Genomic DNA, 23,386 nt, shown 5'->3' with positions numbered 1-23,386 from the left:
GAATTCATGGCAGGGTCTTCTAGCATCAGGTTCTTCATTAGCAACCAAAAAAGTAGCACCATCCTTTAAAAAGTGCAATCACATGAGCGGTTCACAATGATATAGTTGTGTCACCTTTGTAGATTAACAAGCACAATTAGACAACAACATTTGCCTTCTGTGCCCTTGTCATTGGCACCCAGGTTGAACCCATCCTGGAAGCAGAGTTTATTGGCATAGGGGAAAGTCCAGTCTTGACATATGGCAGTGCTTCCACTCTGCTTATCCCGATGTCTGAACCCCCCTGTCGTGAATGGATGTCGGATGGGAAATGTGAAAGGTAACACTCATCTCAGTCATGGGGCTTTTTTTCACCCGGTAGGGATGTGCACATAAGCACATATAAGCATGAGTGACCCCCATTTGCACCAAGGGCCACACTCCGTGGTTGAGGAGCCAGTAATATGGATGCTTCAGCATGGGACCGGTGCACGGAGGAGCCACTTCAGGGTGTGCTGTCTGGTCACCCCTTCCTGCAACAATTTAAACCACCACAAATAGAGGTGCCACCAGATCACACCAAGCCTCCAGTGTGACCGCAGCCTTAGTCTGTGATCATGGCAGAATAATGACTTCTGACAAATGTTGTTCATCAGCAGCTGATTAGCAACCATTGGTCCTTTCCTTTCAAAGGCCTGGTCCACTGATGCAGGGTGATGCTTCACACTGCGGTGGGTGATCTTGGTGAATCAGATATTAGTATGCTCCCCTCTGTTAAACACTGCATGACAATAGAACAGCCTGGCAAGGAAAGAGAGATGCTAGCATTACTTTTCTGTTTGCAGGGTTGTTGTTCTTTTTTAAATGTAAAAGCTCTCACACACACACACCGGCAGTCTGACTTGGTAGAATTCATTCTGCCACGTCAGGCCTATGCCATTTTATTCTCACCTTGTTCTCCTGCTCATTCAAATCAGACTTGTGCCTAAGCATCAACCACTCATTGGCTCTTTCTGGAAAACCAGTTTGGTGTAGTGGTTAAGAGTGCAGACTCTAATCTGGGAGAACTGGGATTGATTTCCCTCTCCTTCACATGCAGCTGCTGGAGTGACCTTGGGTCAGTCACAAGTTCTTTCAGAGCTGTTCTCTCAAGAGCAGTTATCAAAAGAGCTCTTCCAGCCCCACCTTCCTCACAGGGTGTCTGTTGTGGGGAGGGGAAGGGGAAGGAGATTGTAAGCTGCTCTGAGACTCCTTCGGCTAGTGAAGGTCGAGGTATAAACCCAATCTCTTCTCTCCTTCCCTCTTCTTCTTTCTATAAATGTTGTTTGAGAAAATAAAATAGGCCATGGAGAAAAAGATGTTCTTGGGCTCCCCATTTCTGTGTAAGGGACTTCCTGATGTTTGTGTATGTTCAGAACCATCCCTGTAGGTGAATATCAACACAAGAAAAAATAATTCTCCTGGTGGTCATGTTCAGTTGCCGTTTTAGTGGTTTGGAACAAATATGGAGCAACCTCCCTAGTGAGGCCTTCCTAGGTCCCGTTCACACTGGCCGATTTGAGCCGGGAGCGGGACAGTTCGGGGCCGGATCAAACCGGCGCTATCATACCACAACATCTGGGAAGCGTCTTGCTTCCGTGGCCGAACTGTCCCTTCCCTGCAGAAATCCGCCTCAAACTGAACCACCTACTTAGGTGGTTCAATTGGAAGAGGCGCTTCTAACCGGGCGTTTGATCGCCGGCGCGTGTTTGCGCCGGCACAACCCCGGCCCGGATCCGAACTGCGCATGCTCCGACATGCGCAGTTCGGCCGCCCCCCGGTTAGGGCCGTGTTTTCTCCCCGGCGTTTGATCGCGCCGGGGAGAAAAGGCGGCGCGGCCGGGGGATCCGTGGGATCCCACCGCGCCGTGTCAACGTTGGCGCGGCTTTTAAAAGCCGCGCCTCAAGAGGCTTTTTTCCTGTCGTGTGGCAGGGGCCTTAGTCAATCTTCAGGAGGCAGTTGAAAACAGCTTTATTTAGGACTGCATTTGATTTATTGAGGCTTTGTTATTGGCAGTGTTAACGGGAGTTTTTACATTGGTGACTTTTTATGGGTTTTATAATTGTTTATTTTGTCGTGTCTTTCTTCATAACGCTTTATCTTGAAGCTGCCTTGATTCCCACAAGGGAGAACGGTGGTTAATATATAAATAAATAGCTTTGGAGAGTATGTCCTCTAAAGGAAAAGCATTATGAACAGGGCTTTTTTTGTAGAAAAAGCCCAGCAGGAACTCATTAGCATAATAGGCCACACCCAACAGCAGAAACTCATTAGCATATTAGAAACTCATTAGCATATCCAGCCCTTGGAGGGAAGGCAGTTTAAACTTCCTTCCCTGGCTTGCTTGAGCGCCCTGTAGCTGTGGGGAGCCCGGGCAAGCCAGCCCTTAGACAGGCCAGGGAAGGCACGGGGAAGCATTTCAATGCCTCCCTGATCCTTCCAGGGCCCCCCTTGGCCTGCCTACCTCGGAGTTGCTGGGGGGGGGGGGTCGCTCACTAGGCCTTCCCTCTGTAGCCACACACAGAGAGGTTTTGGCTGTAGTGGGTGTGGCCAACTCTGAAGCCAGCCGGAACGCTGTTCCTGTGCGTTCCTGCCCCAAAATAGCCCTGATTATGAATATTTTAACATATCTTCAAAACATTACATTTTAGATTTCATTAACAGGGCACAGTCCCATTCACAAACACAGAACGAAACTTGGTTTGCATCCTTTCATTGTCTCTTCCTTTCTCCTCCTGCAAGTGCTCCATAAGTTCAGGTAGGTAGCCATCAGTGTTCCCTCTAAGCTGAGTTAGTGTGAGCTAGCTCACAGTTTTTTAGCCTCTGGCTCACATATTTCTGTTTTTGCTCAGAAAGGAAGGCTCCAGAGCAAACTAATTTACACAGTAACAAAATCACTCGCTCACCACTTTAATGCCAGGAGCTCACAAAGTAGAATTTTTGCTCACAAGACTCCACAGCTTAGAGGGAACATTGGTAGCCAGGTTGGTTTGCAGCAGCAGAACAAAGTTTGAGTCCAGTTGCACCTTTAAGTAAAAGGTAAAGGTTCCCTTGCTCGAAAGCCAGTCGAATCTGACTCTAGGGTTGCGGTGCTCATCTCCATTTCCGAGCCGAAGAGCCAGCGCTGTCCGAAGACGTTCCCGTGGTCATGTGGCCAGCGTGAGTAAACACCAAGGTGCACGGAACGCTGTTACCTTCCCACCGAAGTGGTACCTATTTATCGACTTGCATTTTCTTGCTTTCAAACTGCTAGGCTGGCAGGAGCTGGGGAGCTCACTCCATCACGTGGCACTGGGGTCTCAAACTGCCAAACTACAGACCTTCTGGTCTGCAGATCAGCTTCTTAACCTCTGAGCCACCACGGCCACCTTTAAGACCAACCTATAAATAAACAACCCAACACATACTTATGTATTTGGCTGACAATTGTTATTGAACTTAGTCTCATTTTGATCCGGGCTTTCCCGCTTATGTAGGCACCAGTATTCCCTCTAAGCTGAGTGAGTGTGAGCTAGTTCACAGTTTTTTAGCCTCTGGCTCATACATTTTTGTCTTAGCTCAGAAAGGATGGCTCCAAACTAATTTGTGCAGTAGCCAAATCGCTCGCTCACAGCTTTAATGCCAGTAGCTCACAAAGTAGAATTTTTGCTCACAAGACTCCACAGTTTAGAGCGCTGGAAGGCACCCCCCCCCCAAGTACTGGGCTGGGAATCATGGGACACAGAACAAAGCTACAATGAAGAGAATAATCGGGATCACTCTCTCAAACTCTCCCATAAATAAATTTAGAACTACAGCATATCCTTCAGTTTAACTTTTTTTAAAAAAAGATTGGCATTTGTTTGCTATGATAATCTGGAACACGCTAAGGAGCAGAGGAGACTTGCGGATGAAATGTGTGTGTGTGTGTGTGTGTGTTAGGAGTTACCATCAGTGGTGTCACCTGGAGAGGCAGGCATGATTTTCTTCCTTGTAATTATGTAGTTGTCTTGCTGCTTCCCCCATTCCCCTTGACAAAACACCAAGGCTGAACAAGCAGGTCTAAAAGTGATTATAAAAATTACAACCCTATGGAGAATTGGAAGCAGGGAGTAGGCAGGACACCATCATTTTGATCATTGGCACATTCCTCTTTGGCTTTGAATCCAAGAATTAGCAATCCCAGTAGGTTTCAAGGCAAACATTTCTTATCCTCTTCGATGCCAGGACGTTTTCCTGCATGCTCAGTGTATTGGCAGAGTTAGCCACAGTCCAAGGAGACCTGCCAAAGATAGGCTGTCACTTACATGGCCCACATGAAGAAAGAACTTTCTCTCCCAATATGGTGTGACATAGCAGTACTGCTGCTTGTATCACGTCATATGGCACTTGAATTAGATAAAATGGAGTGTTGCTTGAATGATCCCCTCCCAGTTCCACACGAGTGGTACCAGCCTGGTGACCTACTCATTGGGGGGGTTTCTTCTCAGATCTTTTACCATGTTTCTGACTTATCCTTCTGTCAAGATCCATCTCAGGAACTGTCAACTTTTCCATTGTAAGGTATTATTTAATTTTCCCATATCACATGTGCTTGGCCAGAGCTCAAAGTGTAATGATTGCTTCTACCACTGATAGGATACTCCAAGAATGAATGCCTGTGTTTGGTCTACCACCCAAGCCCTTGTCTTTCTCAGTCACTTTATGAATTTTGTACCTTCTGCTCTGTTTTATGGGACATGTAGGCTTTCATCTGTCTTTGAGAGAGCTCTTTCTAATTTTGAAAGGGGTCTCTTAGCAAAAAATCTTTAGTGGTACGATCATTTCTGTGGACTTGGAAGAAAACCTGAAACAGTAAAGACAGTTTTTAGAAGCATTAGAAGTCCAAACCATGAGAAATTCTACAGTTTGTTAATATGGGGGGGGGGAAACAAATGGGCAAAAGCTAACAAGGTTGGGGGGGTGGAATCATTGTCTGGAGTTGTGAAAAGATAAGCAGATATTAAAGAAAACTGAAAATATGGTTGAAGAAAAACTGCAAATGTCAGGTGGAGGAACCCTATTCAGACAATAGAATATTTGGACAACATATCAAAAATTATCTAGGCTTAATTAGAAAGATGTCACAAATAGCAATTGGTAGATGCATCCTAAATTTTCAGTGTTTTTACAACTTGAAATAGCAATAAAGACTTTGCAGCATATCATGCACACCACTAGTCTCTCTCTCTCTCTCTCTCTCTGTGTGTGTATGTATGTGTGAGGTATATGTATATGTTGAGAAAAGTTGTCACTAGTGGATATTTGCTAGATTCTGAAATCAGCTTATGAATTCTTTTAGTTTTCAAGGTATTTCCACTCCAGGACTTTTCTGTTTTCCTCTGCCTGTCCTCCTCCTTCACTTAAGCCTTCTGATGCTCTGCCTTCTCTTGTACCTTGCTGTGTGTTGCCCCTCCTGCAATCCCTCGATAGTCTTCACAGCCTCTCTCTAAAGTTCCGAGTCATGGTACCCCCTCTCCATTCTAACAGTGCTGGATCTCCCCCTCTCAATTCTAACAGTGCTGGATCTCATTATGTTTGAGTGGCTTACCACTGAAATTGGACAGTCTGCTTCAAAAACTCTTTGGTAGGCTTTCACCAGCCTTTTCTACACATGGTTGCAATACTTATGCTATGGTTGCAATCCTCTTTCCTGAGTGTAAGCTATATTGAATAAAGTGGTGCTTCCTTCCAAGTAGACCCATTGAAGATCACTTCCCTTTCCATAGTATGTGTTCTGAAATACCATGAGCTTTGTTCTGGGATGCACAGGGAGCTCACACACTAAGCCAACTAAATAATTTGGATCCAGAACACACCAGTATTTCTGCTTAAACAATGTGAATGCATTAAAGACTTCCTTTTGAAGGAACATGCAACTTTTTAAATCTTTGTAGTGTGATGACCAAGTTGTTCCAGCACATCCTAGCTTTGCTGTTTGCCATCAGTGAGATCAACGAGAATCCAAAGATCTTGCCCAATATCACCCTTGGCTTCCACATTTATGACAGCTACAATGATGAGGGATTGGTCTATCATTCCATCCTAGATTTGCTTTTCAGATCCCATAGGCTTGTCCCCCGCTACAAATGCAACACTCCAAAATTGCCGATAGCCATTATCGGGGGACTTGGAGCTGATATCTCCTTCCATATGGCGGACATCTTAGGCCAATATAAGATTCCACAGGTATGAGCTATTTCACACATTCTCTTGTTCAGGAACTGGTTTTGTGGTTTACAAGGAACACCTGTGAGGGGCAACCCCCCCCCAAGTATCATTTGGTACTAAAAAGTTGAAGTCAAGTAGAGGGATAGTTTGTATAGGCTGAGAGAGGAAAACATGTATAGTGCTATTAGGAGATTTCTTTTATGACAAATTTCCCCAGATAGTTTCATGATCTCATAATATGAGAATATTCATCCAGAATTATCCTAGATTTTAACTGTACTCAAATCCACACATTCTCTCAGTATAATAATCATAATAAAATAAAATCACAGCATATATGTTCTTCCAGTCCTAACTCATATCTAAAATATATGTACATTGTCGTTTTAGCTGATTTATGGGTCATTTGCCCCAGGAGACAGGGATACAACAGAGTTCCATCTCTTTTACCGCATGGCCCCAAATGAAGACTATCAGCAGATGGGGATTGTCCAATTACTTCAGTATTTCAGCTGGACATGGGTTGGGCTTTTTGCCATGGATGATGATGAAGGAGAGCATTTCTTACAGGTCTTGGAGCCGTTGTTTTCCAAGAATGGAATTTGTTCTGCCTTCACAGAAAGAATCACAAGACAAACTCATTTGCATCCTGTAAATGAAATTAACGATATAGCTTCAAATATTTACAGGCGTTTCACAGATAGCAAAACCAGTGTATTTATCATCTATGGACATTCCAGGACTATTTTATGGATAAGCACATTTATGTTTCTAGGATTTCCTGAAAACGTGGCTATTGGAAAGGTGTGGGTTATGACAGCCCAAGTTGATATAACATTGACAAGCTTTCAAAATGGCTTTAATCTTCACATTTTTGATGGCACTATTTCCTTCACCATTCATTCAAAAGAACTTCTTGGTTACCAAGACTTTGTTTGGCTCATAAAGCCATCCTGGACAAAAGAACATGGCTTTCTTGAAGACTTCTGGGTTCAAGCATTTAACTGTTTATATCCAAATCCCCAGGAGCTAATGAGCAATAATGAATCATGTACTGGAGAGGAGAGGCTAGAGAGCCTACCTGGTTCATTTTTTGAAATGCGCATGACTGGTCACAGCTATAGCATCTACAATGCTGTCTATGCTGTGGCGCATGCTTTACATATCATGTTCTTTTCTAGATCAATCAACAAATGGGGAAACAGAATTGCCATTCTAGATCCCCAGCCGTGGCAGGTAATCTATCCTTGATGAATTTATTTTCTTGTGATCACATGGTTAATAACACGTGACACAGCATTCAAATCCTACTAGCATATATCTGGATATATGATGGTGTACACTTTCTTCATTGGCAAAGATTTGTGGGTCCACATTTCCTCCTAGCCTTAGCACCTTTAAAAAGTCAGCTATGAATGTTGTATTCTGTAAAAGTGTCCCATTTTCAAGCAAGGTCTACATATATACCACTTGAGAAAACAATATCAGCAAAGGAATAAGTTTTTAAAGCTAGACATGATGACTGTAACATGTTGCTATCTCTTCATTCTGGTTTTCCCCTCCCCTTTTCTTTCAAGTAGCTCCACAAGTTTCTTCAAGGCATTTCATTCAACAACTCAGCTGGAGAAACCATCTCTTTAAACGATAATATGGAGCTGGGAGCTGGATTTGACATCACAAACTTGGTCACCTTCCCAAACAAGTCTTTCCACAGGGTGGAAGTTGGAAGGGTGAATCCTAATGCTCCTGGAGGAAAAGAATTCATAATCAATGAAGATATGATTGTGTGGCAAGCAAGTTTTAATCAGGTGCTGAATATGTTTTTTTGGGGGGGTTGCCTTGAGGAAAATATCATTTTTCAGATTGGTGATTCAGAACCACAAGTCTCTTTCGCTGCATAATATGCAATAAAGCTAGCATCACAATTCACATGCAATATAAAAAGAGAAGTAACTTTAAAGGGTAGATGATCCTTTCCCTCAATGTATTGGAAAACATTCTTTTTGAATGATTCAGGGTCAGGGAAAATAGGAAAAACATAGACCCTTCCTTAACATTTGATAACTTTGTGTGGGAGCCACAGAAAATGCCTTCTTTTGAGGCACTGAGACCCCGGTCACACGGCAAAATTGCCGCGGGAGAGGCACAGATGATGGGTGGATTATCCGAGTGTGATCACACCCCAACATCTGGGAAGTGGCACGCACCCGTGGCTTACCGCCAAAAATGCGTGCTAAAAAAGTAGTACCCCCAAAGTACTAGTAAACGTTTTCCACGGGCTGCCTCCACACTCCTGTGGTGTGATTGCACGGCATTCCCCTCTGGTCCCTCGTTTACCTGCCGGCTCCGAGAGAAGGACCTGTGGTGTGCCACCGGTGCATCTGATCACGTAACCGTGGATCAAACTGCAGCAGGGCAATTAGCCACGCCTCCCTCCTATGATATCCGGCTCGTGTGACCGGGGCCTGAGTTTTGTATCCAGTTTTTCTACTCCACCTATTTTCATCCCCTAAGCACCAAACTTATTAACTATAATATTTGCCATGGCTAAAGAACCATTAGCTTATAGTTCAGTCAGCATTTTTGATGTGTGATTTGAGTCCAGTAGATTTCCAGGTTAGAAGCTTTCAAGAATCAGAGCTCCCTTAGTCAGATTGAATGTAGAGAGCTTTAACTCTCAAAGGCTTTTACCCTGGAGATCTCATTGATCTTTAAGGTGCTGCTGGACTTGGTCTTCTACTGCAGACCAACATGAATGTCCACCTGAAATCCTTTTGGATACTGTTACTTTTCAACTACACTATTCTTGTCTGCTTGCCTCCACTATTGAACAATAAAATAGTGTCGAATTTCTCCTATCCAACACTTATTTTATGCTTTGAGCAGGTACTGCCCATTTCCACATGTAACAACAAATGCCGCTTGGGTCATGTGAAGAAAAGAAAAGAAGGGGAGAAATTTTGCTGCTACGATTGTGTTCCATGTCCTGATGGAAAGGTCTCAAAACAAGAGGGTAGGTGGTCCAGTAGTTTTAGGTGTGTATAGTGTCAGTTCAGAGAATCACTCTTCAAGGGGTTATTTGCACATGTATTACCAGTTGGTACATCTTTGTCATGTGACTAAATGTCTAGATTATGTTCATCACACTTCTGCTTATGGAATTCATTTCCCAGTAACATACCTTGATTAAAGTTCCATGGGTATTATGTGGGCTCTTACTCAAAGGTAAAAGGATCTGCCCCAGACCATAATACTTTATTTGAGGGATCTGAGTCCTTCTTAGGGTTCATGTGCCTCATCCACACAACTCTGAAAAGTTTAGAAGGTGATAAGTTGGCCAGGCTTCCTTCAGCTGATCTTTGTGAGTGTCTGAGAGAGGAAAGTGGGAATCAGTGCTAGGCTAGGCAACATGAGCAGCTGGTGTGTTAGAGATGCCATGAAAACAGGTTCTAAAATGGAACTCCTTCCTCCTTCCCTCCCTTTAGATGTGACTGAATGTATCCGATGCCCAGAAGATCAATATCCAAACAAGGACAAGGATTGCTGCATCACCAAAATGATAAGCTTTATGTCCTATGAAGAACCTTTAGGAATCAGTTTGGCTTCAGCTTCTCTTTCATTTTCCATGATAACAGTTTTAATGCTAGGAACTTTTATTAAGCACAGAGATACCCCCATTGTCAAAGCCAACAACCGAGATGTTACCTATGCTCTCCTCATCTTTCTCCTGCTTTGCTTCCTCTGTCCTTTCCTCTTCCTTGGAAGACCAAGCAAGCTGACCTGCTTCCTCCGACAATCAGCTTTTGGCATCATCTTCTCTGTCGCTGTTTCTTGTGTGTTGGCCAAGACCATCACTGTCATCATAGCATTCATGGCCACTAAACCAGGGTCTAAGATGAGGAAATGGGTAGGAAAAAGACTCGCCAACACCATAGTTCTTTCCTGCTCCATCATTCAATCGGGCATTTGTACAGTATGGCTACTGACATCTCCTCCATTTCCAGATTTTGACACACAGTCATTTATTACAGAGATTGTGGCTGAATGCAATGAAGGGTCTGCCACCATGTTCTACATTGTACTGGGCTACATGGGACTTCTGTCTCTCATGAGCTTAACTGTGGCTTTCATAGCCAGGAAACTGCCAGATAGTTTCAATGAAGCCAAGTTCATTACCTTCAGCATGCTGATGTTTTGCAGTGTTTGGGTGTCTTTTGTCCCAACCTACCTGAGCACCAAAGGGAAATACATGGTAGCTGTGGAGATCTTCTCCATATTAGCTTCCAGTGCTGGGTTATTGGGTTGTATCTTCATCCCCAAATGTTATCTTATTCTTTTGAAGCCTGAGCTGAACACAAGGGAGCAGCTAATGAGGAAAAACAATTACAGAACCCCAACATGATATTACAGTTTCTTGTATCTGTGAGTTACAGAATAATCTGGGGGTCATCCCGAGGTTTTGCTATTGACAATATAATCAACTTCACTGATATACCACAAACAAATACAAGAGACTGGATCTAGCCACGTTTTGCATTCACTCTCAAGAATTATCAGCCTTCCTACATCTCCCATTCCATATGGTTTTTGTCCATCCATGCAAGTTCCAGGATCCCCACCACACCTCTTTTGGTTGGCCAGAGGGTACGTCTCATTTTTTTTCCCAAGAGCATAACAGGGTTGTGCTACTGGTTTGCCTTGGACTTATCCTATAGGACAAACCAAACTGAGAAACTATCCAGACATGAGCTTTTATTTTGCATTTCTTCAAAAACTATTGGCTGACAGGCTGAAGAAAACTTTTTTGCAGGATTGGACAATCTGGATGTTTCCCCAGCGTTTTATGTTACAATGTGCAGGGTAGTCAAAGACCTTGGAAGTATCGCCTAGTTGGGACCTGGTGTGTGTGGGTGCCACAAGGGTCCATTTTATCCTCAATGCTCTTTAATTTGTATGTAAAATGGATCGATGGCCGAGATAATCAGGAGCTTCATAGTGGGTTGTCATCACAGGACAGAGGACACCCAGCTTTATATTATCAAAGCTTCCTGAAGCATCTATGAAGGTCATTATTTATTGACATATTGATTTACTTAGCTATACCCCACCTATCTCTCCAAAGAGTACATCCAAAATGGCCTACATCATTCTCCTCTCCTACATCTTATCCTCATTAACAGCCATGTGAAGTAAGTTAGGCTGAAGGCACATGACTGGCCCAAAGTCACTCAACAAGCTTTTGGAGTAGAGCGGGGATTCACACCTGGAGACTTCCAAATACTAGTCTGACACTCGAGGCACTATACCATGCTGGCCCTTAAGGTATTGCAGGTGAAGGTAGAAGAAGAAGAAGAAGAAGAAAAGAGATTGGATTTATATCCCACCCTTCACTACCCAAGGGCATCTCAGAGTGACTTACAAACACCTTTCCCTTCCCCTCCCCACAACAGACACCCTGTGAGAGCTCCGGCAGAACAGACGGGCTGAGAGAGCTCCGACAGAAACTGCTCTTTTTCTAGAACAGCTGCACCAGAACTATGGTTTACCCCAGGTCATCCAGCAGGTGCAAGTGGAGGGATGGGGAATCAAACCTGGTTCTCCCAGATTAGAGTCCGCCTACTTAACCACTACACCAAACAGGTAAATAAACCAAAGATTAGTTCAGGAAAGACTGAAGTGATGCTGGTTGGGGAAGCGGAGTGCCAAGTTGGAGTTGATCTACCAGAGATGTAATCAGCAAAGTAAATTAAGAGTTTGTTGGTGGTCTTGGATACAGCCTTGCTGATGAATAAAGTGGCAACGTCTGTTGCCAGGAATGGCTTTGTTCCATTCCATTAATGTGTGCTTTTAAAAACTTTTCTTTTTCTTTTCTTTTTTTTATTAAAATTTAAAATTTAGAAAACAGTCAGTAGCTATAAGTTGAAACAGCAGCAAAAAATAAAATCAGGAAGGGGGACACATTCACGATATCTGGGGAGTTTCCTCAATACAAGTAATGAACTTGTGGATGAGCAGGAGCGTTCAGCCTTGAAGCAAATGTTGACAGCCTCAATTGATGTGGAAATACTCTTAATTGGTTCAGTGGATGCAGCCACTTATCACCCCCTGTTGTCAATATATTGCACCATCAACCAAACAGTAGCCCTTCATATTTTGGTTTTCTTATTTGTTCCCAGTCGAATTTGTCTATGTTCATTTTCTCTAATACAGGGTACCATTTATCCATGGGGCTAAGCTGGTGATACTCAACATGTGTAGTATTTGTCCAGGATGAGATTTTCTCTTGTAGGAAAAAATCCCAGACTTTGTGCAACCATTGTTGCATAGTTGGAATGGAATCTGCTTTCCATTTACTTGCTAACAACACTTTAGCAGCTATTAACAGAACATTGATTAGTTTTTTCTTAATTTCAGGTACACCATCTGCAGGCCAAAGGTGGAGCAAAATCAATGCCGTTTTAAAAACTTTTCTCATTGACTTCTGTGATGTTCTGCATCCTCAGGACTTATTGTTGCATTATTAGCCACCTCAAATGGTGTCTAACAAACACCAAGGCAGGATTTAAATATTTTATATAATTTTTTTAAAAAAGGATGTCTCTGTTTCATAGATGTCACATGGTTGTGAAGTTGAAAGTGCCATTTCAGATTCTAACCTGAGCAAAAAGAGAGCCATGCCTTAGAGGGTGAATTTGTCACACCAGAAAACTTGCCTGTTAAAGAAGTCAGCTTCCCCTTTTTGTGCAGATGCCAGATTGACTCTGTGTCACTGTGGGTATCGGGCACAGTAATAGGTGGCCGTGTCTGCAGCTGTCAAAGTGCTCAACAGGAGAGTATACTCATTCTTGGAGGTGTCAGGAGAGATGGAGACCCTGCTCTGGAAGGCGGAGGCATAATCAGTGTACCATTTAGAACTGTGGTAGTATCTTCTTCCGATCCATTCCAGCCCTTTGTTGGGTGGCTGGCGGACCCAGCTGATAGGATATCCATCAGTGATGGGGGCACCGGAGAATGTGCAGGTCAGTTTTAAGGACTCTCCAGGTTTGACTATTCCTATGCCAGACTGTGCCAGCTTAATTTCAGAGAGGACCCCTGGTAGACAAAAGAAATAATTTCAGAAAGAAATTGAGCAATGTTATAAAATGGTACAGTACATGCCTGGCTTTTAGATTTTCTAGTTGTATGTACAGTCATTGTCCAAAATTGCCTGAAGTTGCTGATTATTTTGCCCCTTAAAAGATATGGGCTATAGATAAGAAGTTGTGAAACTGCTGAATGGTTTAACATCTGAAATCCTGCGACAGGTCTGTAAACATCAGCAGACAAAGAAAGCAGGCAGGATTTTCTCCCACCCCCTGCATTTTTAATTCAAATAAAAGCAATCCCTGTTAGGAACACATACTCTGTTTAAGCACTGAAAAGATGCAAAGAATTAGGATTAAGGTCTCCATTATGCTTTCCAAGATGACTCCTATCATTCCTGAGATGTCTATTTAAGCAGGGACAGAATCATAGCCTGCTTTGCATATTCTGCTCCTGCTTCATGTTCAGCTATAAGGAGGGCTGTGCAGCACGCTTGCGGCTCCAGTTTTTATGTGGCATGGTTCTACCAGATGTCTATGACCCAGTATGAAATGACCACGCTCACAACAGATTTGGAAGATATGTGGATTAGAATTGGCACAACTTTATTGATTACAGCTGTAAGAAGCATTGGCATAGTATGGGCCCACCAGATCTAACACATCAGCTGGCCCCGCACTAGCCGATGTACCCCGTCACCCAGCCAGCCGGCATAGGTGAAGTTTGTGGAATGGCAGGTTGCCAGAGATCACATGGACAACTGCTCCTTCATGTTCTCCCCTGGCCATCTCGTCATGAGAGCAAGAACTGGTAGTCCTTGAACAGGCTCGCTCCCATCAGCCCTCATGCCAAGACCCCTTAAGGTGGTCCCCATATCCAGGAAATGGCACGCAGGCTGATTTCCGTAAATGGATCTGGCCCCATGTTGTCATCACCAAACACTTAGGACAAGAAAGAAACATATACAAGATCAACTACACTAATAGGCTAACAATTTCAAACTGTACAACATTGACCTCACCTTGACCCCCTCGTTACAGATCCTTACAATTACCAACTCCCAAAGGTGTACCCAAGGGTGGGTTGGGTGGGCAAGCTGCTCCATTGCTGGACAAAGGCTGGGATGGGGTAAGGTGAGTGGCTGGCCTCTTCCCCTCAAAACCACCCTCCCCCCAGCTACCCTGGCACCTTGCCATTGGTCCTGAGGGAAGGGGGAAGTCCAAACTTTCCCACTGCTCAGTGACCCCACCCTACCCAGCATCAGGCCAGTTCTCCCTCCCTGCCTGGCCCCACAAATATTGGGCCGTGCTGAGTCGGGCCCTTTTGCTTGTCATTCGCTTCTCATCTTGACATTTCGTGCATATTCCCTTTCACCTGGGGAAGCCATGTTGGATCAGGCCAATGGCCCATCTCGTTCAACCCTCTGTTTCACACAGTGGCACAGTCCACTTCTTCCATACTGTCTCATGTCTACTGTCTCATGTCTCCAGGCAGGTTCCCAAATGAAGCTGGATTGGGCACAGGCACCCACTGGCTAAGCAATTAGGAAGCATCTGGCTAGACTATCAGGGAACTATGGGCTAGGCAACCAGGAAGCCCACTCTAGGCAGTCAGACATCAACCGGAGGTTACAACAGGACACCTATCATGTGGAGCCCCAATCAAGGTTTTTGACCAGGATCCCAGTTCAGGCTCCTTTCCCTGTCTGTAAGGACAAGGACTCCTTTCCATGGCAATTCCTCATGTGAGAGGAAGTGGCTAAAGCAAGAAATAAAGGGAAAGACCCCCTGGGACTATGCTGGCCACACTGCACTCTCCGCTCTCTCTGTGTTCTTTACAATCACATCAACCTATCCTACAAAAGCTTTGTTTGCTGGGAGAAAAGAGGAGAGAGCCAAAGATCGGCGTCTTCATTATACAATTAATGGCATTTCACCACATTTCTTTCTGTGGTTTCTCAACTCACATCAGCCAAGTCACTGGGTCAATAGAGAAGTGAGAAGAGAAATGGTATCCCAGCACTATGAAATCAAGCAGGTTTCTTGAACAGAGTTATACTACAGCTGTGTGAAGCTGCTCCCCCTGCTGGTGCCAAACTTGCTCTGCCTTTTATGGCTCATTTTCCATGGTGGTGGGAAAGGGGGCTGTGGGATGAGATGCTGGAATGCTTTTGATGTAACAGTCTTCCTATCACCTCTAGCTGGCCAAATGTTCTTGATTCTCAGCCTCTCCTGCTCTGCTTATTTTCATGTTTTACGTTATTTTCATGTTTTATGTTAGTTTTACGTAGGAGGGATGGTATAGGAGGGGGAGTTAGTAGACCATTTGCTGTTGGCAGGTGGAATTCTACAGGGTGTTTTGTTCTGGACCTTTCACACTTTCTGCTTGAACCTAGTATAACTGGTACCTTTGTGCCTTTTACCTTCAGTTCCAACACACGCTGTGCCTAGCCTGGGATCTATCAATGTCTCAATAAACTTTTCTTCTTTGAAGCAACTCTTGTTGAGAGCTGATTTTCTTAGGAATTTGACAGCTGGTTAATATGAGAAATTGATCAACACGAGTTCCAGTCTTCACAATGGAAATATGAGGTTCCTTTCCACTTGGTCAAGGGCTTACACTTCTATGCTGAGATTATTTTCAATTTGCTGAAGTCAGCACATAGAAATGGCATCTGTTATTCATACTCAGAATGGTATTCTTTTGGACTCCATTGTCCTTTCCTTTCCCTTTATTCAGTCAGCTATCTGTATGATGTGGCGAAGCCCTTCTTACCCTTCCCCAGATTTTGACATGCAGTGAAATGATGAAAGAAATGATAACCAAAGGTAATGAAGCTCCTGACATCATGTTTTACACTGCCCTGGGCTGAATAGGACTTTTGGGCATTATCTTGACATTGGCTTTCATATCCAAGAAACCGTGAGACCGGGCCTATTTTTTTTCAGGAATGCACAGGAACGGAGTTCCGGCTGGCTTCAGAGTTGGCCATGCCCACTACAGCCAAAACCTCTGCGTGCGTGGCTACAGAAAGAAGGCCTGGAGAGTGACCACCCAGTGACTCCAAGATGGGAGGGCCGGGGGGGCCCTGGAAGGATTGGGGAGGCATTTAAATGCCTCCCTGTGCCTTCCCCAGCCTGTCCAAGGACCAGCTTGCTTGGGTTCTACGCAGTCGTGGGGTGCTGGGGCAAGCCAAGGGAAGGCAGTTTAAACTGCCTTCCTTTCCCTTCAAGGAGGGGCTTGCTCGGGCTCCCCACAGCTGCGGGGCACCCGGGAAAGCAAAGGGAAGGCATGGGGGTGTGGGTTAATATGTTAATGAGCTGTGGTGTCAGGGGTGTGGTCTAATATGCTAATGCATTACTGCTGGGCTTTTTATTCAAAAAAGCCCTGCATGAGACAGTTTCAGCATGCAGTTTCGGTGGTGTTTGGTTGTCAACTGTTACGTCCTACTTGAGCAGATTTAACTGTTTCTAATGTGTGCTTTTAAAAAACTTCTCACTGGTTTTTACAAACTTTTGTCTCCTTGTGACTTACTATTTTACTAGGAGCCACCTTGAATTCAAGGACATAAGGTAGGTATTGAGATATGTATATATGTAGTGAGGTAGCAAGCTGTTACAGCACATGTATAGATCAGGAAGATCTAAGATACCTAAGTCTTAGCTGTCAGACTAAATGGCTAAGTGACTAACACTGTTACAGCCAGGTGATAAACGAGCAGGTGCTACTCCTTGTAGTGATTAGGAGTGGGTAATTAGTGTGCCCTGTTGTTCATTGGCTGGTTGATGTATATATTGTTTAGGCTTCATAAGCCACTTTGGGGAGACATAGCTCTCTCTGACTGAGGTATGTTATGCTGCACGACAGTCTGTATATTCTTTGTATATAGTTACCATTATTGCATTATAAACTTTCTGCCTTTCACCTCCAGTCGGTCTCCAGGCTTCTTATTAACTGCACCCAATAGTAGGATCTATCTATTTGAATTAAGCAAGACAAAATAAATCCCCGTTTCATACATGCCACACTGGCCCAAACTGCATCTAGCATTTGCTCCGCTGTTATACCAAACCCACACTGGAACAGAAATTCCCCTCTGTATTGCATGGCACTTTCACTTTGACTGATTGTGGCATTTTATGGTAGGGTCCAGACTGCATGCCGCTTTCACTTTGATCTCTGGTTTTATGGTGGCTGTCTGCATAGATTTATGGCTGTTTTATGGCTATTCAGGGGCGACTCTACAGTCAGTATGGCATTGGACTGGGGTATTTGAAAGTGGTTTTGAGCCACATCTTTTTCTGTTCCAGTGTGGGTTTGGTACAACAACGGAGCAAATGCTAGATGCAGATTGGGCCTGAATGTGGTTTTGAGTTGCATCTTTTTTTCTGTTCCAGTGTGGGTTTGGTAAAACAATGGAGCAAATGCTAGATGTAGATTGGGCCATTGTCATGTGGTTATAATTGGCATTATGGATGCTTGTCAAAACACGTACAGAGCCATGTCTTAGAGTAAGAATTTGCAGCACTACAAACCTTCCGTTCTGACGTTTTGTTATTAGCCCCCTTGAATTCAAGGACATAAGGGTAGATCTAACTATTTCAAATAAATGAAACAAAATAAGTCCCTGTTTCATACATGTCACATTGTCAGCCGGAACATGTACAAAGCCATGTTTTTTTTTGGGGGGGGGGAATTGCAGCACCAGGCAACTCTCTGTTCAAGACACAAGCTTCCCCTTTTTGTGCAGACGGCAGCTTGGCTCTGTGTCACTGTGGCTCTCTAGCGCAATAATAGATGGCTGTGTCTGCAGCTGTCATGGAGTTCAGCTGGAGAGAAAACTCATTCTTGGAGTCATCAGGAGAGATGGAGACCCTGCTCTAGAAGGCGGAGGCATAGTCAGTGTACCAGGTTAAGCTGCCGTCATCATCATAAAAATCATCAGTAGAGCTGCTGTGGTATCCCCTTCCAATCCATTCCAGCCCTTTGTTGGGTGGCTGGCGGATCCAGTGGTAACCATATTCATCGGTGATGGAGGTCCCAGAGACTGTGCAGGTCAATCTTAGGGACTCCCCAGGTTTGACTGTTCCTTTCCCAGACTCTGTCAGCTTAATTTCAGAGAGGACTCCTGGTAGAAAAAAGAAATCATTTCAAAAAGAAAGAAAGAAAGAAATTAAGCAAAGTTATAAAACTGTACAATGCATGCATGACTGTTGAGGAGATTTTCATGTTGTGTCCACAGTCATTGTCCAAAATTGCCTGTAGTTACTAATCCCCCCCCCCTTAAAAGATATGGTTTATAGATAAGAAGCTCCATTTTAGGTGAAACTGCTTAATGGTGGAACATCTGAAATTCTGTGAAATTCTGTAAACCTCAAATAAAGGAAGCAGACAGAACTTTCTCCCACCACCTCCATTTTTTCATTCGAAGAAAAGAAATTCTGTCAGGAAAACATACCCTGCTTCAGCATTGAAAAGATGCAAAGAATTAGGATTAAGGTCTCCATTGTGCTTTCCAAGATAGCTCCTACCATTCCTGAGAGGTCTATTTAAGCAGGGACAGCATAACACCCTGCTTTGCATATTCTGCTCCTGTTTTGTGTTCAGCTGTAAGGTCATTCACTCCTCATCTTGCCTTTTCTTATATATTTCCATGTACCCAGGGTTTTTACCCGGCAATACCAGCAGGAGAAATACATTCAGGTGCCCCCTGTTTTTTTGTTGTTTGCAGTTCTGGATTATTAGTTTAAGATCCAATTATCTGGAAGGAATTCCCAATGTCCTTATGGAAAATGGAATTTGACTGAATCCCACTTAGGATGGGCTGTGTCTGATTGATGGAGGAGCTGCCCCGCATTCTTTCATCACCTTAGTATGACTTTCTGACGTTTGATACTGATTTAATACAGACTCCAGTAGGCTGTTCACTCCTTGGCCAGGCAGCCCCGAGATCAAGCTACAGGGTTGGTGTCAGAACCCACAGCTAAACAATGTGGCACACACTTCCAAGAAGGTTTTACTTTATTGAAAAGCCATAGATGCAAGAACACAAACACTGTTAAGAATGGCGGTATACCTATGCGCATAATTAGATATAGGATATTCAAAAAACTGAATACCCTATATCAAAAACTGAATCAGAAGACAGCCAAGGGGTCTCCAGTTTGCATACTGTATCAATATTAGCGGGTAGGTTGTGGAGGAGTGACAATACTTTATCCAAACAAAAGTTCACAAATGCCTCGCAGCTAATGGTTGAATCACTCATCTTTTGTTTCCTCTCTGAGAGGGTTCTCAAAGATCTAATTACCCTGAAAAAATTGTGCTGGGTGTGACCTAACAGACACAATGGAGGCTGAGTAGAATCGCCTCTTCGCAGCCTTCACTGCCACCTCATAGGCTTTCATAAGTGTCGTATGAAATGTTCTTGAAGCTTCATTGTGAGCATGCTGCCAGGCTCACTCTAGTTGTTTGAGTTCCTGTTTCATCTCCCTAAGTCCCACAGTATACCAGGGAGATGACTTTTGAAGGGAACGGAGAGGATGTCAGGGAGCGACTACATTGATGGCTTCAGAAAGATGGGAGTTCCAGTCTTCTATCAGCTAATCCAATGAGCCCCCAGAAGACATCGGATCCTGCAGAGCGTTCTGGAACCCAATTGGGTTCATTAGTCTCCACAGGCAAGCATAAACCAACTCATCGCCTAAACAGGAGGAGTCGGAACAACCAGCTGGGCCTTCAAAACCGAGTGATCTGACCATGGCACTTCTTCCTTCACAATCAGATCCATATCCATATGAGGTTCCTTTCTACTCTGTCAGGGGTTTACATTTCTGTGCTGAGATTATTTTCCATTTGCTGAAGTCCGCACACAAAAATGGCATCCGTACTTCATTCTCAACATGCAATTCTTTTGAAATGCATTGGTTTTTCCTTTTCCTTCATTCAGGCAGCTATCTGTTTGATGTGGCAAAGCGTTTCTTCCCCTTTCCCAGATTATTACATGCAGTGAAGTGATGGAAGGAATGATAGCCAAAGTTAATGAAGCATCTGAAACCATGTTTTACATTGCCCTGGGCTGTATGGGACTTTTGGCTATCCTCAGTTTGACATTGGCTTACGTAGCCAGGAAAACACAACTCAGGTCCCTGCCACACGGCAGGAAAAGAAACGGCCAAAGTGCGGCTTTTAAAAGCTGCGCCAAAATAGAGATGCCGCGGCGGGATCCCACGGATCCCCTGAGCTATGGCACCGTTGCTCCCCTGCACGATCAGATGCTGGGGAGGAAGCGACGGACGGGAGGGGAGGCTGCCGAACTGCGCATGTCGAAGCATGCGCAGTTCGGCCAGGAGCCGGGGAAGCGCTGGCGAAAGGACACGCTGGCGATCCCACGGCCGGCCTTGATGCGCCGCTTCGCGATGAACAACCTAGGTAGGTGGTTCTTTTTTGGTGCGGTGTTTTGGGTGGAAGGCCCGGTTCGGGGACGGAAGCACAACGCTTCCCAGATGTTGCGGTCGGATCGCCCGTTTGCTGCGCCCCTGAACCGTCCCTCTACCAGCCCAAAACCTTACATGTGACCAGGGCCTCAGTTTCAGAATGCTGCTTATTTACAGTGTTTGGTTGTCAAGTGTTGCATCCTACTTCAGCCGATTTGCCTGTTTTTAATGTGTGTGTTTTTTAAAAAAACAACAACCCATCACTGATTTGTACAAACTATTGTGTCCTTATGACTAATTCTTGAATTCAAGGACATAAGGCAGGATTTAACTATATCAAATGAATGAGACCAAATAAGTCCCTGTTTCATACATGTCACATCGTCAGCCGGAAAATGTACAGAGCCATGTCTTAGGGGGGGAATTGCAGCACCAGGGAACTCGCTGTTAAAGACACAAGCTTCCCCTTTTTGTGCAGACGGCAGCTTGGCTCTGTGTCACTGTGGTTGTCGGGCACAATAATAGATGGCCCTGTCTGCAGCTGTCAGGGAGTTCAGCTGGAGAGAAAACTCATTCTTGGAGTTGTCATGGATGGAGACCCTGCTCTGGAAGGCGGAGGCATACTGAGCGTTCCAGAATAATCTGCCGTCATCATCATCATAACCAGCAGCGCTGACGTAGTATCCCATTCCAATCCATTCCAGCCCTTTGTGAGGTGGCTGGCGGATCCAATGGTAACTAGATTCTTTGGTGATGGAGGTCCCAGAGACTGTGCAGGTCAATCTTAAGGACTTCCCAGGCTTGACTGTTCCTTTCCCAGACTCTGTCAGCTTAATTTCAGAGAGGACTCCTGGTAGAAAAAAGAAATCATTTCAAAAAGAAAGAAAGAAAGAAAGAAAGAAAGAAAGAAAGAAAGAAAGAAAGAAAGAAAGAAAGAAAGAAAGAAAGAAATTGAGCAAAGTTATAAAACTGTACAGTGCATGCATAGCTGTCGAGGATATTTTCATGTTGTGCCCACAGTCATTGTCCAAAATTGCCTGTAGTTACTGACCCCCCCCCCTTAAAAGATATGGTTTATAGATAAGAAGCTCCATTTTAGGTGAAACTGCTTAATGGTGGAACATCTGAAATTCTGTGAAATTCTGTAAACCTCAAATAAAGGAAGCAGACAGAACTTTCTCCCACCACCTCCATTTTTTCATTCGAAGAAAAGAAATTCTGTCAGGAAAACATACCCTGCTTCAGCATTGAAAAGATGCAAAGAATTAGGATTAAGGTCTCCATTGTGCTTTCCAAGATGGCTCCTACCACTTCTGAGAGGTCTATTTAAGCAGGGACAGCATAACAGCCTGCTTTGCATATTCTGCTCCTGTTTTGTGTTCAGCCTTAGGGACGACTGTGCAGCACGCCTCTCATTCACTCCTCATCTTGCCTTTTCTTGTATATTTCCATGTACCCAGGCTTTTACCGGGCAATTCCATCAGGAGAAATACATTCAGGTGCCCCCTGTTTTTTCTTGTTTGCAGTTCTGGATTGTAAATTTAAGATCCAATTATCTGGAAGGAACTCCCGATGTCCTTATGGAAAATGGAATTCGACTGAATCCATTTTAGGATGGGCTGTGCCTGATTGATGGAGGAGCTGCCCCGCATTCTTTCATCACCTTAGTATGACTTTCTGACATTTGATACTGATTTCACTTCTTGGCCAGGCAGCCCCGAGATCAAGCTACAGGGTTGGCCATGCTCCTGCCAGTCTTTGATGGAGTTGTTGGCAAGAGGAGGCAACATGTCGGCTTGCTCTGGCTTGGCACTGCTTGGCCTCTCCAACTCCACCACAATGTACAGTTTTTATGGTTTGCTCCTGTCATCAGAACATAAAAGAAGCTATGTTGGATGAAGCCCATGGCCCATCTGGCCCAACTCTCTGTGTCATACAGTGGCACAGCCCACTTCTTCCATCCTGTCTCACTTCTCCAGGCAATTTCCCAAAAGAGGCTGGATTGAGGCCAGGCAGCCACCGGCTAAGCAATCAGGCAGCAAATAGCTAGACGATCAGGGAACTACGGGCTTGGAAACCAGGAAGCACCTTATGGGGGTTATGGGGGTTACACCACCACACCTTTCATGGGGAGCCCCATTCAAGGCTTTTACCCAGGGTCACACTTCCTGCTCCCTTTTGTCTCTGTAAGGACAAGGACCCCTTGCCATGGTTGTGGCTTGTGTGAGAGGAAGTGGCTAAAGCACACAGAAAGGGGAAAGATCCCTTGAGACCATGGTGGCCAGACTGCACTCTCCGCTCTCTCTCTGTACTCTACAACCAAATGAACCTACTCTACAAATGCTTTGTCTAATGGGAGAAAAGGGTCAGACTTCAGTTTCTTCATTTTACAATGAATGGCATTTCCCCACACAACTTTCTGTGGTTTCTCAACGTACATCAGCCAAGTCACTGGGCAGTTGGAGAAGTGAGAAAAGATATCCCCAGAGAATGAAATCGAGCAGGCTTCTTGAACAGAGTTACAGCACCGCTGTGTGAAGCTGCTCCCCCCTGCTGGTTAATGTGAGCAATTGGCCAACATGAGTTCCAGTTTCCACAAGGGGGATGTGAGGTTCCTTTCTACTATGTCCAGGGGTTTACATTTTTATGCTGAGATAATA

At 44.5% G+C, this 23,386-nt stretch overlaps 1 protein-coding gene and 2 gene segments (V, D, J or C); 1 reads left to right on the top strand and 2 right to left on the bottom strand.

Annotated features, from left to right (window-relative positions):
• Positions 1-5,937: 5,937 nt before the first annotated feature.
• LOC107112325 (vomeronasal type-2 receptor 26-like) lies at positions 5,938-10,609 on the top strand. Its single transcript, XM_015413448.1, has 4 exons — positions 5,938-6,225; positions 6,598-7,443; positions 9,094-9,220; positions 9,693-10,609. Exons 1-4 carry the CDS (start codon positions 5,938-5,940, stop codon positions 10,607-10,609), a joined length of 2,178 nt encoding a protein of 725 aa, XP_015268934.1.
• A 2,364-nt stretch (positions 10,610-12,973) lies between these two features.
• Positions 12,974-14,677, bottom strand: LOC107112324. The segment is given in 2 exon segments: positions 12,974-13,299; positions 14,665-14,677. Coding segments are annotated over 2 exon segments (339 nt in total).
• Positions 14,678-21,223: 6,546 nt separating this feature from the next.
• Positions 21,224-22,010, bottom strand: LOC107112323. The segment is given in 2 exon segments: positions 21,224-21,576; positions 21,962-22,010. Coding segments are annotated over 2 exon segments (402 nt in total).
• Positions 22,011-23,386: the final 1,376 nt, after the last annotated feature.

The sequence above is a fragment of the Gekko japonicus genome, unplaced genomic scaffold, assembly GCF_001447785.1.
Source record: "Gekko japonicus isolate JY-2015 unplaced genomic scaffold, Gekko_japonicus_V1.1 scaffold146, whole genome shotgun sequence".
NCBI classification, from domain to species: domain Eukaryota; kingdom Metazoa; phylum Chordata; class Lepidosauria; order Squamata; family Gekkonidae; genus Gekko; species Gekko japonicus.
This window is presented reverse-complemented; position numbering and strand designations above follow the sequence as displayed.

What these genes read in the sequence shown, in the direction of transcription:
- LOC107112325 (XM_015413448.1), top strand. Translation starts at nt 5,938, where the DNA reads ATGACCAAGTTGTTCCAGCACATCCTAGCTTTGCTGTTTGCCATCAGT. An exon ending in GCCAATATAAGATTCCACAG is followed by an intron (nt 6,226 to 6,597) that starts GTATGAGCTATT and finishes TTGTCGTTTTAG; the next exon opens with CTGATTTATGGGTCATTTGC. An exon ending in AAAGGTCTCAAAACAAGAGG is followed by an intron (nt 9,221 to 9,692) that starts GTAGGTGGTCCA and finishes CCCTCCCTTTAG; the next exon opens with ATGTGACTGAATGTATCCGA.